The sequence below is a fragment of the Trachinotus anak genome, unplaced genomic scaffold (genome assembly GCF_046630095.1).
Source record: "Trachinotus anak isolate AG129_WGS33_773 ecotype Australia unplaced genomic scaffold, CSIRO_AGI_Tana_v1 ptg000019l, whole genome shotgun sequence".
Taxonomy (NCBI): Eukaryota; Metazoa; Chordata; class Actinopteri; order Carangiformes; family Carangidae; genus Trachinotus; species Trachinotus anak.
Window position 1 is genome coordinate 26323226 of NW_027273870.1, and position 17953 is coordinate 26341178.

Sequence of the window (17953 nt, forward strand, 5' to 3'; positions counted from 1 at the left end):
ACATTGTGTTACAGTACATACACTTATATTTCTGATGCCACTGGAATCATTGATGAGTTCCAGTGAGGTGGCTCTCACAATATATGTATAAATTGTATCACAATATAAAATTACAATAACTGTGATAAAGCATTTTTTAAATATAACACTATTGCCAAATGAAAACATTTATATGGGACAAATTTACAGATTACATTTAATGACATTTTTTCATGTCCAGTGCCAAAGTAAATTTAATTAGGCTTAGTGAAGGTTATACTACTAAAAACACTTGGTTAAACCTGGAGAAAATCATGGTTACCAGCACTAATTGTTGGTCCGCAATTGTTACATACAGATCAACCACTCTGACCTCTGCCCCTTTACTTTCCACTAGCTACATGAGGGGGAGACAACTTCCTGAACTGCATTTGTATTATATTTATGTAATTCCTAATTATCCATGACTGTTTAATTTCATGAATAAACATTTCAGCACATCCACACACACTTCTCTGAATAAAAGTCACAAATCACGCGTGACAAACTTTATGGAGTGCAAGTGCAGAAACTGTTGATAGTAATGAAAGCTTTGCATTAATGTGCAATGGTCTGCCACCAGTAGGATTGTGTTGAAGCCTTTATGAGTTGACTGGAAGCTGCCACTGCTATGATGGAATTCACTACAGGGTGAACAACAACAATGACTCAAATGCTTGTTCTCTTTTTGTAGCTGCTCATTCAGGATCTGAATAGTGGAGAATAATATTCTGGGCGTTCCAGTGTTCTCAGTAATAATATTGGAAAAGTATTTTTTTTCTTGGTCATGGTTTCTTTATTTGTATTCCAGTGAACTGTTTTCCTCCATTTTCTTTCAGCTGCATGACAGATCTTAATCTTATTAACACTTTCACTGTTTTACCATGGTGAGATTCTGTCAGTCAACCTCTTCTTAACCTTTACTGGAGCAATAGTGTTTGAAGCAGATGACAAGGTTTTGTGGAAATTTTCAATTATGTTATCTAAAGAGCAGTCACAACTAAACTAAACACAAAAAGTAAGGAAATGTGTGTTTGGAAGATTATTTCTTTGTTGTAACAATGCTTCTTGGCAATAAATCTCCATTGGAAAGCCTGTTTATTTCCCTTTTAAATGGTGCCACATTTGCAAGGAACATGCATTTGTGGGGTGAGAAGCAGAGGTGAGTATGTGGGTTGCGCCCATGAAAGATTTGCCAAATCTTCTCTGCCAAAGCCAAACAGCTTTTTTTTTTTGCTGTTGACTCTTGTTTGGTGTTGTTTGGTGGATTGGATGATTGAAGTCTGAAGACACAAGACATATTGGCAATTTAACAATTTATTCATTGAACAAACAAACCTCAGTAGCGTGTGGAAGAACCATACACAGCCACAACAGCCTGGCACCTCATCCTCATGCTGGTCACCAGCCTGGTCACACACTGCTGTGGGATGGCATCCCATTCTTCAACCAGCATTTGTCACAAGTCAGCCAACGTGGTTGTGTTGGTCACTCTGAAACAAACAGCAAGCTGATCCCACAAGTGTTCAATGGGGTTGAGGTCAGGACTGCTGGCAGGCCATTCCATCCTCTCCACTCCCAAATTCTGGAGGTAGTCTCTAATAAACCCCTCTCTGTGGGGGCAAGCGTTGTCATCTTGGAGGATAGAAATTGGTCCCAGACTGTGGAGATATGGGATTGCCACTGGTTGAAGAATTTCATCTCGATATCTCTCTGCATTGAGATTGCCTCCAATGATGACAAGCCTCATCCAGATTGTCTGGGCAGAGAGCCGTCGGGCATATTGTCCTGCAAACCTTGACTGCAAATCTGTAGAAGACTGCCTACAGTTCCTAAGTGCTGACAAGATGAAGAAAGGGTCTTCTTGGGGTTCCGTCTTCTTGGGACGCCCACTTTGCGGCCTGTCTCTGACATCCCCCGTTATATGGAACTTGGCCTTTAGTTTGCAGATGGTACTAGGGCTTACTCCAAATAATGCTGCAACTTCGTTTTTGCAGAACACCATCTTGAAGTTGTCCTATCGCACGGGCCCTATCCAGATCAGTCAAATGTGGCATGCTGATTCTTGGAGCAGACACCAACTGACCACTTTGGCAGGGCCCATAATCACAGGTGCTGACAATCAGGTGCCAATCAGTCACCTGATTGTCAGCAACTGGTGGTACCACAAGCTCAAAACAAGAGTCAATAGCAACAGCAAAAAAAAAGCTGTTTGGCATTGGCAGAGAAGATTTGGCAAATCTTTCATGGGCGCAACCCACATACTCAGCTCTGCTGCTCATCCCACAAATGTATGTTCCTTACAAATGTGGCACCATTTAAAAGGGAAATAAACAGGCTTTCCAATGGTATAAGATTTATTGCCAAGAAGTGTTGTTTCAACAAAGAAATAATCTTCCAAACACACATTTCCTTACTTTTTGTGTTTAGTTTATATGGCTCATATCTCATGATATCAGGGAATCTTGCTTAAGCCTCACCATCTAGAAATTTTGAATTAAAAATTAGTTTCTAGTCGTTATTAAGATTAGGTTGGCATCAGAAAAACACAGTCAGAAACAGGCAAGTCAATCATTGAAACATTGCGGGAGTTTAAGCCTTCGTAAGAGTGTAATTTACCCTGGTTAATAAGACCCTCCCAAAACTAAACAGATGGCATGACCTCAGCGGTAGCTATAGGACTGAAGAGATACAATTCAAAAATAAAGGAGTTTTATCAGAAGTAATGAGAGTTTGTGGTTTAAACATAGTTGTGACCAATGAGTTCACTTTGTTAAAGTATTGGTTAATTGAAATTCAGGTGAGGAATCCTGCAGATCCAGATGGTCTTTCAGTCTGTGGTCATCTGCATTTCTTTCTGTGCAGAAAACAAAACACAAACTGTCATACCATTCTAGTAATTATATGCAGCTTAAAATATCACTTTTAATGTAAAAAAGGCCATGCTTATATGTATGTTTCTCTCCACATCTCATACCGTATCACGCGCTCCGCATGTCATTTTGGTTTGCCAACACCTTTTCTCTGCCCCTGAACGCATCAATGAGTGAGCAAATGACAATCGGACCTTGTCTGCCTCGAATCACGGTGATAGCCTATCTGATGGACATTTCTTTAGAGTGGGCGTCCATAGAAATATGAGTAATGTTATGCACTGTCAGTGTTTTTTTTTAGCTGCAAGTGTATTTTTGTATTTCTGTTATTCCATCTCATTGTTATGTACAATACTAATCAGTTTGTACTATTGCAATATAAACAGTCAAACAGTCAAGTGAAACAGACAGACTCCCAAACCAGAAGCCTTTTTACTGGCTGCTGACACCAAGCCTCTGAAGAGGATTTAGGGTGGAAAGAAAGGGAAACTGATAATACAGAGACATGCTTCTGTAATGCAGTAAAAACTACATTCACACCTACTGAGTGACATTTAGCTTGCAGTTTGTGTTGTGTGTGGACTTCATAACTTCAAATTCATAACCGTACATTACAATATATCTTCCGTTTCACTATGTTATTGCCCTTTTTAGCAATTCTTTAGTGTCAATTTGTGGAAGTTGAGCAATACGCTGCAACAAATTGCTTAGAAATCTTTTGTAATTTACATAGAAAAAGGTCATATAGACATTGCTGCCAGTGAACTCGCACTGCTCTAACCTTTTTTAGGTGCTGATAGTTTTAGTTGTGGTATGTGATGACGCATTTTTAAAGTAATTTTTGTGTTATTGCTCAAACCAATCATAATCCCTGCAGGATTTGTGTCCACAAGATCTTGTGCACATTTTCATGTTTGTAAATATTCATAAACATCCTCTCTGCAGCCACAGACACGCAGCATTACCACCAGTGGTAGTACATCGTGGTACAACTGAGCAGGTTAGATCTCCCATTCATAGTATTTGCACCAGCAAATATGTTTTGAAAGAAATTTAATTCTGCCCAGATTCTGTTTTTTGTATAATGCAAAATGTTAATGAACACACACACACACACACACACACACACACACACACACACACACACACACACACACACACACACACACACACATACACACACCTAAGCTGACAGACACTGATGAGGAGATGACAAAACTGTTGCTCTGTTTACACCATTAATCAGCTCAGCCTCTGTTAATCAGTGCAAACATTTAAGTCAGACTGATATCACTGTCCCAGTGTCTCCCCCTCAAGAAAAGCACGGTCAGATGATGAGGTTTGTAGCAGATGGTAGAAGTGCAGTCAGATATATCAGTGTTACCTCAGACAGACCTGGAGCTGGGATCATGCAGATGATGGTGCACGTCTGACGCTGCTAACAGGAAGCTGTGTAGACTGTGCAGTAATAGCAAAACCATGTTTGATCCTCATTTCATTAAAGTGGCAACAGTCAACAGTCGACTCTGAAGACACATCCGCAGACATATTACTTGGTTTAAGATCTTTTATTTTCATATCACAACAAAGAATACATTTTATTGAAATACAACATTGTTCAGCTCCCTCGTACAAAACCACTTTCCTGACCCTTCTTCTTCATCATTGATAAACAACAGCCGCAGCACATTATCAACTAATCTCATTGTAACACCATGTTTTCTCTCAGTAACAAGCATTATCATTATTTCAAGAACACAAGACACCTTTATGTTACTGGTGGCCCTAAAAAAGGCAGTGAGATGTATGCAGTAATTTTGGTTCACTGGTTAAAGCTGGCAGGGTGAATCTATTATATAGTATAGTGTGTGACAGTCTGTGGGACAGTCTGCTCTGCTTCCACATTTAGTGATTCATTCTGTTAAAAGTGAATATTTTACAGAGAAATCCTAAATGTTGCTGCATATATAATGCACTTTAAAATTCAGTCTCACAGTATGCTGTATTGTGCCATTGTATTATAACTGTAAAAACTTTTTTCTTTTTTTAAACTAGTGGAAATCTAGTCGTATTTTTCTCTCAGAAACATTACAGTATTATTTTCAAATGTTCTTCTCATAACCCGGGTTCAGCAGTAAGAATCTCTGTGTCCTCTCTCTGGTCCTGGAAGAACCTAAAACAGTGAAGATCACACACATGCAGATGGTGATGAATGACATTTATTATAACACACACACACAGGTTCAAATACCAGTGTGTGTTTGATGTGTGAGAAAATTCATTTCTGCTTCAGCATTAAGAACAAAAACGATTCTTCCTTTCAGCAAAGACGTGAGTCATTGTTGCCCACACTACTTTGTACAAAATGATTTCTACGTCATGTCTTTAAAAACTCTCTGTGCTATGGCATATTGAACGGATGGTCACTACTTTTGGCATCACGACCAGGTACTGAGAACATCTCCTTACCCATAATGAACTCTATGCTAATGGTTGACCAAGGCAAGCAACTCAAGTTTCCAGCACAGCTCTCAATAACAGCTTTCTGAAAAGACAATCATCATTTTGTCAGGGGCCTTAAAACAGCTTCCGCTGAAAGGAATGATCATGCCCTGGGAAGATCACACAGGGGAGTGATTTGAAAGGAAGCATGCCGAGCACCAGGGACTCTTGAAAGGAGTGCTGGAAATAGGGTTGGCGAGCACACTGCCATCCAGTGGAAGAAGGCTGCAGAGGCTTTGCTGTCTCATCAGAGTCTACACCCTGATGGGGAAGAAGCTTTTAAATCATCTCTCAGTGTTAAGCAAATGAATGAATGAATCACTCTGACTACTCCTCTTCTCCGCCACTTGTTCACTAAGACTTCTAATTGTTTCCTTTTTTCTCTTCTCCTCTCTCTCTCTCTGTTTACTTCAGCCTTACCTTCTACAGCAGTGAGCAGGGCTTCTTCTTGACCTTGGTGGGCTGGGGGCAGAGCACGGCTCGGATGGCCTCATCGAACACGGTCTTCAGACCACGCTGGGTCAAAGCCGAGCACTCCAGGTACTTCACTGCATCTGCATGCAAACAAGGACACACAGAATAACACACATCATTAAAACAACACATTGAAACTTAACGGCTGAGTAAGGGAAGGAGGCAGAAGTAAACACGCTGCCGTTGAAAGCCCATGTTAAATTGCTGTGTCTGTATTCAGGGGTTGTCACTACAAGAAATGTTATCATTTAATCAGTTGGTTATATAAAAATATTGATTACTAGATAATACTGAGTGATATCCCATAGGCCATCTTCATCTGTCAGAGGATTATGGTTGACCATCACAGTGATTGGTCATTTATTTACACACAGGATGGCTGATATTACTTGCTAAGCAATTAAGCACCACTGTTATACAAGAGCCATGAGCGTCACTGACCTATCTCCTTTGCCAGAGCCAGGCCCTGAGGGTAGGTGATGGGTGCGAGCTTTTTTTCCTTCAGCTTCTCAATGGTTTCCTTCTCGTCCCTCAGATCCAGCTTGGTGCCCACCAGGATGATGGGCGTGGAGGGGCAGTGGTGGCGAACCTCCGGGTACCACTGGTAGAGCACAGAGTTAAAGACAAGCAAAATGAATGACAAGAGAGAAGGGAAGATAGAGAGTCGGCGGCACGTGTCAGAGATGAGGAAAATGACAGAGGCAGAAGAAAGACAAGAGGAGAAACAAGTCTTAAAATGTGAACGAAAGACTGAAATGAAGAAAAACATGGTTGTGGTTAGGTTTAGGCTCCACATTTGCTTTTTCACTCATGCTACCCAGGCTTCAGGCATCAGCTTGCAAATAATTTCATAACATGAGTGATGCGTTTGATGAGCCAGTCTCCTCCTGTCTTTGTACCTGTCATGACCACATGTGCATTTCTTTTATTACCTTAATTTACACACAGGTCTAATTGTATTCTTTTAAAGGTCAGTTTTGCCTTCTGGATGTAAAAGTGTAACTTTAACCCTCTTCCCTTTATTAAACTTTTGCTCCAGAGCATTCATGTTTCTGAGCTTCCTTCTTAATTTCCCTCCATGCCAACCAATCTATAAAGAACTACTTTTATAGCGTCATGCCAGTTACTTGTTGCCATGGTGATCAATATCATTGATGTTATTTCCTTTCTTGTAATGTACTGATGTTCTTAGCATATTTACAGGGTTGAAGAGCTGAGGCATTTGCATATTCTCCCTGTGCATGTGTGGGTTCCCTCCAAGTGCTTCCATTTCCTCGTACAGTCCAAAGATATGCAGGTTAAGTTAACTAGTGACTCTTAATTCCCCATAGGTGTGAATGTAAGCATGAATGATTGTTTGTCTCCATGTGTCAGCTTTGTGACAGACTGGCAACCTGCCCAGGGTTTACTCAGTTGAGTGAACTTGAACTGCAAATGGAGAATAACCAAGAAAACCAAGAGAGCACTTAACATGAGAGTGCTGCACATGAAAGGTTTTATCTCACAATGCTACATGTAGCCCGCTGGTCTTTTCATTAGACATCATGACCTGAATAGAAATGAACAGGAGTAGAATATAGAGGGGTGGGTGGAAATCTAGCTGATCAACAGAAAATTAATATGGAGTAACTGATTAATTATTCAAATCATTTAAGTTATGAAATTCAGTCTCTGGTTTCAGCCTTTACAATGTGAGGATTTGCTGCTTTTCTCTCTTTAAACCATTTAATATTCTAATATCTTCAGGTTTTGGAATGTTCCTTGGGCCCTAGAAAACTGCAATGGAGATTTTTTTTAATTGATCATTGACATTTGATAGACAGAACAAGTAACTGATTGTCATTATCTGGAGGCTGAGTGTGAAATTGTCCCTGAAGTTTGTAACCAGCATGAGCAGTTAAAACAGTATTCAGAACAGCTCAACGGCACAGTCATACAACAATAACAGTTAAGAAAGAGAGAGAGAGAAAGACAATACAGTGTTTAAAGCTTTGAATAATCTATCACTGGACTCTGCAAATTGCCTGAAGTTCTGCAGACATTTTGACTGAGAAACAGACAAGAGACTCACCTTAGCTCTGACGTTCTCGTAGGATGCTGGGCTCACCAGAGAGAAACAGATCAGGAAAACATCCTGGATGAACCAGGAGAAAAAAAAGGGAGAGAATGATAAACAATGAGAAGACAGAAAGATTAAAGAGATCTGGCCACTGACACGGTCTCTATCTCTACAATGACAATAACTAATAATAACTTTATTTATGTAGCACTTTTCAAAACAGCGTTACAAAGTGCTGTACATATATAAAATCAAAACAAGTGTCAATTAGCAGAGAGAATTACAAATTCCTATGTTAAAAAAAATAATGATAAGATAAAAGCATTGAAATCAAGAATTAAAAGCTGCTTCATACAAGTATGTTTTGAGTAGTGTTTTCAACCGGGACAATGACTCAGCACCTGATCTCCTCCAGCAGGGCATTCCAATGTCAGCAAATGCACAGTCCATATGAGGACCGCGTACATAAGAGGACAGTGTGATCAATAGAGTCAAAAGCCAAGCTCAAGTCCAGGAGGACCAGGACTGAGCATATATGTAAGTATATATAGATATAAGTGAAATATATATGTTATTCATATTCTCAATTTTTGCATTCTTGTACTGTGTTGTATATAAATCTGAAACTCTCTTAAGTCCCAGTGTGAAACCCAGTGGGAGACAAAGTGCATCTTATTTTTTCTAGTCAGCTCTGTTTGTTGCGTGTGCATGTGTGAGTGTGATTGTATACCGTCTGTGGGTAGGACAGTGGGCGGAGCCTGTCGTAGTCTTCCTGTCCAGCTGTATCCCAAAGGCCCAGGTTGACTGGCTTGCTGTCAACCATCACATTAGCTGAGTAGTTGTCAAATCTGTGGAGAGCAATCAATCAATCAATCAGTTGGTGATTGACCAGACTGAAATAACCACGATGAGGCTCTTGATCAAAATAAAATATAGAGTAAACTTTTCCAAACTACTGGAATTCAACTTAAACCCCATTTTTTCTTAGGCCATATTTATTTACATTTTGAAAAACTGATCAAACTGAATTAGCAGTTTTAAGTTCCTGCTTGTATTGCACCATTGGATACACTGACAACTGTCACTGGAGATCCCCTGCTCTAGATTATAACGTTTAAGCAACATTGCCCCCTTGTGGTCACCCTGAAACACTACAGTCTCATGTTTGAGCTCTGTGTAACATTAATCTGGACATGTGGTCTGTCCCGTTGTTGTCACACATAACACACTTACGAAAAAGCTTCATGTAAAGAGCAGTAAAGGCATAAAAGCTCTGTGGTACAGACTCTTCCAATCTGGACCTTCCTATTGTTAATCCCAGTTTTCTCTTATCAACACACACTTCTTTTTTGCAGAACAGTGTATCACTGTCCCGTATTTGCACTTTTTCACAGTCATCTCACATCATCTTAATAAAACAACAGCTGTTTTTGGGCTATTGAAAAGCATCCAAAGTGAGAACATCCTCCCTGATCTGCCCTCTCTAACAGTATCAAGCCTTTTCTTTGAGACCATTTTAGGATTTTACTGATTACATTTAAAAGATTTTATGGGCTGATTTCTAGTTATATTAAAATCACTATATATATTTATTGCTATTTAAATATCTAAATCCCTGATAAAGACTAAAGGGGGCATCTCTGTTACCAGTTTTATTTTCTACACTATTTTCTTTTTTTTACCTTACTGTACTTACTAATCTAATTCAGTTGTTAAGCTTTAAATTCCCTGATTTCCCTCACTTTTAGTTCGGAATTGTTAGTCTTTATTTACCCATGTGAAACCTATTGAAACTTTGTTTTAGAGGGTGGATTATAAATTAAGTCTATTGTTGTATTTATCCATTTAACTATATAACGCTGACTGAAAAAAGCAAACACAGTAACCTTAACTGTTGAAGAAGAGGAGAGTGTTTCGCATTTACTTTCCTCTTCTCTATTTTCCGTACGCGCTGAGCTTTGAGCTGGCAAGCTTTTAGAAAGAAGTGTGTTTTCATAACCTGGAGGCTGCTGCCAGCCCAAACCTGTCAGCATTAACACCATCAGTCATGTGCAGATGTACTGATACAGTGTGTGTGTGTGTGTGTGTGTGTGTGTGTGTGTGTGTGTGTGTGTGTGTGTGCGTGTGTGTGTGTGATGTCATACTAGGACTCTAATGTGTGAACATATGGGCAGAAAGGTGTAATACATAATGGTAAATGTGCAGCTACATGTTTGTTTGCATGTACTTATCATTTTCTTTATTTTGATTTCATATATCTTCATAAAGAGAGAGAGAGAGAGGGAGAGGGAGCATGCGTTTGCGTGCATAATACTCACACAGTAGGAATGTACTCCCCAGGGAAGGCATTGGTTGTGTAGCTGATGAGAAGACATGTTTTTCCCACAGCTCTAAATCACACAAGTAAAAACACATAGAGAGAGACATCATGAAAAGACAATAACAGTGTTTCAGGCAATAAAACTGGAAGTGAGAGAAAGATTAAAGGTGGGTGTGGCTTTACCAGAAGACATAAGCTTTGTCCCACTTCCATGCTACATTCTACATATTCTCACAGTAGACTTGACTTTGAGTTAGTATACATGAACATACTCTCCATCTTGTGCTAACAGGAAATGATGCAAGACATCACACCTCACCCTTTCAAATACCACTGCTACCTTTACAAAGAGAAAGTAAACTGCCACCCACATGGTATTATTTTCCATGTATACGACATCTCTGAGTTTGTCAGTCTTCTGGTGTGGACACATGCGTAGATTTAGATGATCCACAGTGTCACAAGTCCAAACAGTTTTAGTGCTAATACCACGTTTTTAAATTGAGACATCGGACCCAGAAACATGTTCTTTACAGCGGCACAGTGAACAGCTTGTCTCAACACCCACAGTGAGGAAACTGCAGCGCTGCACGCAGGAGTTGATCGAACAAGTATCAACTGGCCTTGCTCTTATTTTGTTCCAGAACTTTGCTGTCAGCATTTCAACAACAACACCAGGACTCGTGCCCCGTCTTCATCAGGACACTGAAAACATCCTGGATAAATCTGATTGGTTGTAAGGTGCAAGGAGCTGCTTCACCCTGGTTGTTTTTAATCAAACAGAAGTTCTCCAGCCTATTGAAACCCCATCATGAACCTGGGTGATCTGGAGCTCAGGTTCCCAAAATCCCATGTTCCACCTGTGCTTTGTCTGTAAGGATGATATTTAGGCTCAGGTTTTTCTGTACATAGTAAACAGCTTCTTTGCATCTGTTACGGTCTTAAAATTGCAGGTAAATCTTACTCCTACATGCCTACATACAGAGTGGCTGTATGTAGGCATGCCCGAGCAAATCCCAGATTAATTTGCAAGCAACCCATCAGTTAATCACACGCAATCACAATCACTAGTTCACTTGCCTATAAAGCCCCTGAAAACCTACTTCCTCAATCAGCCTCTCACTGTGAGCCATCGCACAACATATCATGAATATACAAGGATAGAAAAATACAGTGTGTATTTGTGTTTGTGTCGTCAACTGTCAACTAGAACGCTGGAGAGCAGTTTAACAGTCTGTGTGAAGGAGGTGGGTCTGTGATATTACACCATGGAACATGAGGTTTAACACAAGTTAAGTGCCAAACTAAAGGTACCAAAATCACAGGGTAACATTTTTCTGTATCTGGCACCCGATACTGGGGTGACTCAACAAAAGGTAATGAGTTGGGACTTCGCCTGCTTTCTTTAAGTGTCAATTCACCCAAATCACAAACACAAAAAAAAAAAATCCCCACTGACCCATTTTGAATTAGCAGCCATGCATAAAGTGTCATTTTCTAAATGACTGAGGATAAATGAACTGCCAACCAGGCAGTGATGGTGAATGGGATTTAGTTTGTTGTCCAACATTAAAAAGCCTTCGCTTAGAAAAACTGTGAAAAGTTTTCAGTGTTTTTGACAGAAAATAGTGCCCACTTTTTTATTTTTGACATTTCAGTTTTTTTTAATACAACAGAGAAATGACTTTAGAATTATTTGGCTGTGTCCAAAGTCACTCCCTTATCCAGTAGTGCAGTATTTCTTTCATGCCATTTCATTAAAGTGCCTGAATTCTTGGTGTAAAAGTGTAAAACAACATATTGGCTTGAAAGACTCCCATGATGATATGAAAAAGTAACATCCAAAGCTTTCACACTATTTAAATAATAATAATATCAATAATAATAATAACACAATCAAATACTTGATACTTCCCTTTCTTAAATGTAAAAATCAGTTATGTGACAATACATCTGTTAGTGGCACAAAATGATGATGATGCATGAGCATCCAAAATCATGATTTACTGTTCGCTGTTTGCTGTTGTAATTTCAGACACAGTCTTTGGGCATGAAAATTTGATAATCTTCAACCCTCATGTGCGACAGACTAAACTCAGATGAGGATATTTTGATCTGGGCTAATAAAACCAAACTGTCTTCCAGCTAAACACTGCTGGACATAACCAAGAAAATATGTCTTTCTTTGATGTGGTTGGACTGACCTCAGTTTCTAAATTTTGTTACGATCAAGTCAAAATAATCATAAAAATCTGAATATTTTCTGGTAAAAAAGAAAACATATTAAGACCTGATTCCTGTGTGAAAAAAAGAGGCTCTTGTCATGTAACTTCATTTTTAAGAGAGCAGAGGAACAAGCTGACTCAATAGTGGTTATGTGCCGCTCAGCTGACAGCTAAGAAGAGCTGTATGTGTGTGAGTACTTCTATCTTTGTGAGGACCGGTTTGAGTTTGATGACAGTACGTCAGGACATCACTTCTCCAAAAGGCAGTTTGAGGATTCAGACTTAAGGCGCAATGTAAAGGTTGGGGTTAGGCATGTAGTTGTGTTAGTTAAGGTTATGGGCTAAAGAGTGTGTTTTGTCAGTGAAGGCTCTCAGAAGAATAGACATACGTGTGTGTGTGTGTGTTTTGTGGTTGTGTGTGAGTCAGAAAGGAACTGGTCTGTTTCAGAAGCCTCAGTTAGCGCTGAAAACAGGAACCAGCCAAAATGAGCTAAAAGAGAAAAAAACCCTTCCACCTCTGATCTCTCTGTCTGTTTGCTCTTAATCTGGTTTTCCATCAACTTTTCTGTCCCCTTCTGACACCATGAAGCCTTATCTGGCTTTAGCTTGGCAAACTCTTCAAAGCAGACTAATTCTCGCTCTATCTGTCTTTCTGCTTTCCGTCCTCTACTGTTTCTGACTGTGTTTTGCTCCTTGTTTCTATGTCCACATGCCTCTTGGTTGGGCTCTCGTAACCATCACATCAATGTACTTTCCCTAATTTCTTTAATCTGTGGTTGAGACACCCCCATATTTGTTTATAAAAGTAAAGCTTTAATGTCACAGAGGGGTAATTCAGTTCATATCTTCCTCTTAAGTTTGTTTGTTTTATGTATTCGACCTTTTGCTCATCAGTCCCCCTACATACAACATACAAGATGCTTGGTGGCACAGTGGCCACTCCACAGAGCTAGCTGGTAAAATACTGTAGCTGGCGAGCTAATCGCAACCACACTAGCCAGTCAGCAACATGCTAGCACTATTCAGTTCTCCAAGCTTAACCCTGTTTACTGGACGCATCACTTCCTTCAAGAAAAATCTGAATGTAAAAGCCGTCTAAGCTAGCAGTACGTTAGCAAGTTCATTAGCTTGGTCGCTAACAAGGCAAAATGCTCATCAATTTGTGCTTTTGGCTCCTTTCTCATAACTGTCTACAAATCATTCTTCTTTTGTGGAAATGTTGGTTATTCATAGTTTTTGCACCCCTTAAGTGAATTCACTGATCATGTCAGTTCACTTGGAATCAATTTATTTTACTGTGAGATTGTGGTGTTTAAATGTTGGTATGATAAAATAGTATATTATGTTGACATGATTTTTTTCTTCTCTGTCTGACACATAAATGAAATTACAATTTGTTAAATCAAATTACAATTTGGAAGTTCAGTGGCGGTGACGCTGAAGTCATGCAACAGTGGTGTCGTTCATTTACAGCCTTTATAGCTTTTTACTTCTAGTGATTATATTCAAGCTTCAAAAATTATAAACGTTTTGTGAAGATTATCTTGTTCAACAAAACACCTACAAGTATTATAGATACAAAAAGCCAAAGAAGAAAAATCCCACTGGCTTTTTGTTGAGGAAAACCAGAGTGATGCTAACTTCCTGGTTGGCCTACAAAAATCCATCCTCCCAACAGTGACCCGCCAATAAATAATCCAATAAAAAGGAATATTCTTGTTCATCTTGTTCATGATTTTATACATATTTTGTACTGCAATATTTGTTATTTTTGAGAATCTTTTGGACCTACACTATAATTTTAGATACTGTTTTTTAGTTGGACAGAATGGGCATTTTTATTTCCATTGAAGTAAACTGTTGTTGAGACAGTCCACTCATCTGTGGATGACCTATAACAAGGCCATACATCAGCAGCATGTTGGCTTGTATTTACACAGACTTCCCTACAATTTGAGGCCAACTTCCTCTTTTCTGTCTCTTAATATAAGTTCAATATCTCTTTTTTTCACACCTGGTTTAGTCACGTTTAAGACAAAGAAACATTGATGCTGAGTTTCTTGTAAAAGTCTCCACTTGGCCTCATCATGTGTGAAAGTGGTAAAGCTGTACAGTACAAAGGCTAAACTGCTGCTACATGTAGAAAATGATGTTTGCAGGAGCTGCATCACAATGTAGCACACTGGCAAAGAGCCAATCAAAAAATGAAAAACTGGCAGACATTACTCATACCAGCACCAGCAGCTTCAACTGACAACTCAGCTCTCACAAGGCCAACACACACCACGCATACGCTCTCAGAAGTGTTGTATGGACTATCTATAAAAATTCTTTTTAAACATTTAAAAAATTATTTAAATATTGTGATTTTTGTGCCACCCACTTTTTGCATTTTTTGAAAACAGATGCATTTCATTCTGCTGTGGTTTTAGCCAGGTGTGCACAGGTGTGAAGCTTGGGCAGAGCTATAAGCTCTCTGCAGATTCTCATTCCTCACATTAAGTCCTCCACTGTTCACGTTCCCTAACTGCACAGCTTGAAATGACTTGGTGGTGTGGTCAAATTAAAAAAAAAAAAAAAAGGGGAGGAGTGTGACTGAAATCAAGGTCATGTTCTGGTCAGCAGCCAGGACTGATGCTATGATTAAACACAACCCCTGAGGTTGTGTTTTCAAAGAAGCTCAACTTGTCATTCAAGTGGTTTTAATTGATGAGAACAGTGTTCCAACCTCATACATCAGAGTAAAAAAATATATTCATGCAGTTTCCTTGGCAAAAAGTCATTTTAAAAAGCATTAGGATACATCACAACCTGTGAACTTCATGAAAATAGTAAACACAACACCACTGGAAGCCAAGATACAGAGCAGTCCACACATTTCCCCTTGTTTTTGGCTTTGCTCTTCAAATGAAATAATGAAGTTGCTAAAAGTGTTTTCTGATCTGACACCACAAGACAACGTAGTCGTTTCAAAATTAAAACCCTTTTTTTGATCATTCTCTTTTGTTGAAAGTTTTTTCTTAGGTTAATGCACAAAAATGACTTGGCTAGGGATAGGTATAAAAAAAACCCCGAAAAACATGGTGGGCTATCACGACTTCAATAAGGTTACGACACCTTCCTTATTGTGGTTACAATTACAGCACTTGGTTATTGTATGGGAAACGACCAAGCAAAACCAATGCTCTCTGTCAGAAGTATCCACGGATAAAAAAAAGCATTCTGAAGCAGTTCATTTTGTTGACTCAGCTGTTCACCCAGACTTTCCACACTGCTCCCCCCTTTGGTCCAAACAAGAAGCCTTCAGTCTCATGGCCACTCGAGAGCATTGTCACATGAACATAAATATATGCAATTCTTTGCTGAAACAAATGAAGTTTAGTTTTTTAGGGTGTTCACCTGCTCATTAAAACTGTAAGTCCCCACTTTACTGTAACAAACACGGTTCTGTTTTAAATTGAACGTGCCTTACTTTCCAAGTGATGACAGACCTCACTCTCCCAACTTACTCGATAAATTTCAAATCACAGTGTCACATTCAGCAGGCACCAGGAAGCTAAACACACTGCGCAGGGGAGCAGCAGCAGCAGCACCTGTGTGCTACCTGTAAATGTTTAATTTTCTGTAACTGTTTACTGAGCTCTTGCACCAGCCACCAGCCAGTACTTCCGCTTTACAATTTCCCCCATCATGACAGCCGGCCCTATTTGCCCCACCTTCAAGTACAAAAACCATGCAGAAGTTAGTTTTTCTGGGGTGGTAGACGACACATTGTCCAAACTTGTTCTCAGAGAGTATTTTAACCCTTTCCATTGAGCATTTTCACCAAGTTTTCTAACACTTAAGAGCACAGTAACATCCATCTTTGACTAAGTGGAGCTTTTAGGTGTAATCTTTTCTTTTCTGCGCCACATGAGCTGCTCTTTTGAACATGTCTTGGTATTTTTCACTCTGTACTCTTCCAGCATTTACAGCATTTTCCTGCATGTTGTGGCCTGCACTACTCATCCAGAACCCTCACTGTTGCTCAGCGCTGTCAAACACACGCCTAAAGGTTAACACTTATCAGCGCACAAGACTGCGTTCTTCAACGAGTTTAAGAGCAAAGCAGCATCAAGTCTTCGGGTGAACACGGCCACATCACTGCGGAAGTTGATCAAACTGTCACTCGATGCCGATCAGGCCATGTGAAAACCGTTAACATTTCTGTCAAATAGCCCTAAATTCTGAGCCAGGGGCCAAACGCTCCCATCATTCATCAGCTCAGTTAAAACTTCATGATTCAGTACTTAAGCTTAAGTTATAACAATGTAGGTAAAGTTTTAAAAAAATAATGGCGTACCCATCTCCCACGACCACACATTTGATAGCCTGCATCCTGTTCCGCTCAGCTTCGTCTGTGCTCTTCACCCTGACAGAAACAGACTCAGAGAGGAAGGTGCAGAGGCAGATCAGCATGCAACTACAGGAAATTGTTACACACCTCCCTCGCCTCCCTCCCTCCGCTGCCTCTCTGTCTTTCTCAGTCTCTCTTCCTTCATTTCTGCACACATCTCTCCTTCCTGTTTTGTTGTGTTTGTGCTTCTTCTAAACAACAGAACGTATGTGAGGAGCGTGCAAATGCTGTCAAATGCAGAATCAGTGAGGTGGAGAAAGTCTCTGTTGCAACAGATGAAAGCTGTGAAATGTCCATGAAGGGTTCTGAAAGGTAGAGCTGTAACAATAACTCTGGCCTTTATTTAAAACTTCCTCCTTTTGCTATCGTGCATGTGTATACGCACACACGCAATTGCGCGCGCGCGCACACACACACACACACACACACACAAACACACACAGAGAGAGAGAGAGAGAGAGAGAGAACATACATTTACATGCATGTTTGTCATTTTGTTTATGTTCAATTAATTATGTTATAATTAATCAATTTAACTTTAATTTCAGTTTGTAAAGTGACAGAAACAAAAAAAGAAGTTTTACACAAACAACTCTACAACTAGTACAACTACACACTCACTCACTCACTGACACACAAACTAATGATTGAATTTAAAAGAGTTTATCTAGTTTTAAGTTTAATGTCAGTTTGTAAAGTCATTTAAAAACAAAAAAATAGAAAATGAATAAACCACAACCACAAACAAACACCCCCGCTAGGCTACTACTACAATTACACACATTTGTAGTTTAATATTTTGTATTTATTTATTGATTGATTTATCATTTCATTATTTCTGGTCAATAGAATTACCATATATATATTCAGTTGTCTTAATTCCATGTCAGTTTATTGAAAATAAATCAAGATCAAAAATTTTATTTCTCTGAACAAGAAAAAAAAAAAAGCGTTAGACTGAAGCTTATTGTGCTTATTGTACCTTTCGCACTGAACAAAGCCTGACCCTGGCTTTAGCCATAGAGCTGTGAATCAAAACAAAGACAGTAAGAAGTATTATTACATAGAAACGCAACAGTACAGGAC

The 17953-nt window shown here is 39.4% G+C and overlaps 1 protein-coding gene across 1 annotated transcript; it reads right to left on the minus strand.

The window, feature by feature from the left end:
* Positions 1 to 4444: 4444 nt before the first annotated feature.
* On the minus strand, positions 4445 to 16968 carry LOC139636562 (ras-related C3 botulinum toxin substrate 2). The gene is made up of 7 exons (XM_071504736.1): positions 16814 to 16968; positions 10245 to 10316; positions 8657 to 8774; positions 7939 to 8001; positions 6309 to 6468; positions 5814 to 5947; positions 4445 to 5064 (listed from the first exon to the last, which is right to left on the minus strand). The coding sequence occupies exons 1-6, from the start codon at positions 16927 to 16929 to the stop codon at positions 5817 to 5819; spliced, it is 660 nt and encodes a 219-aa protein (XP_071360837.1). The 5' UTR covers positions 16930 to 16968; the 3' UTR covers positions 4445 to 5064; positions 5814 to 5816.
* Between the last annotated feature and the right edge of the window lie 985 nt (positions 16969 to 17953).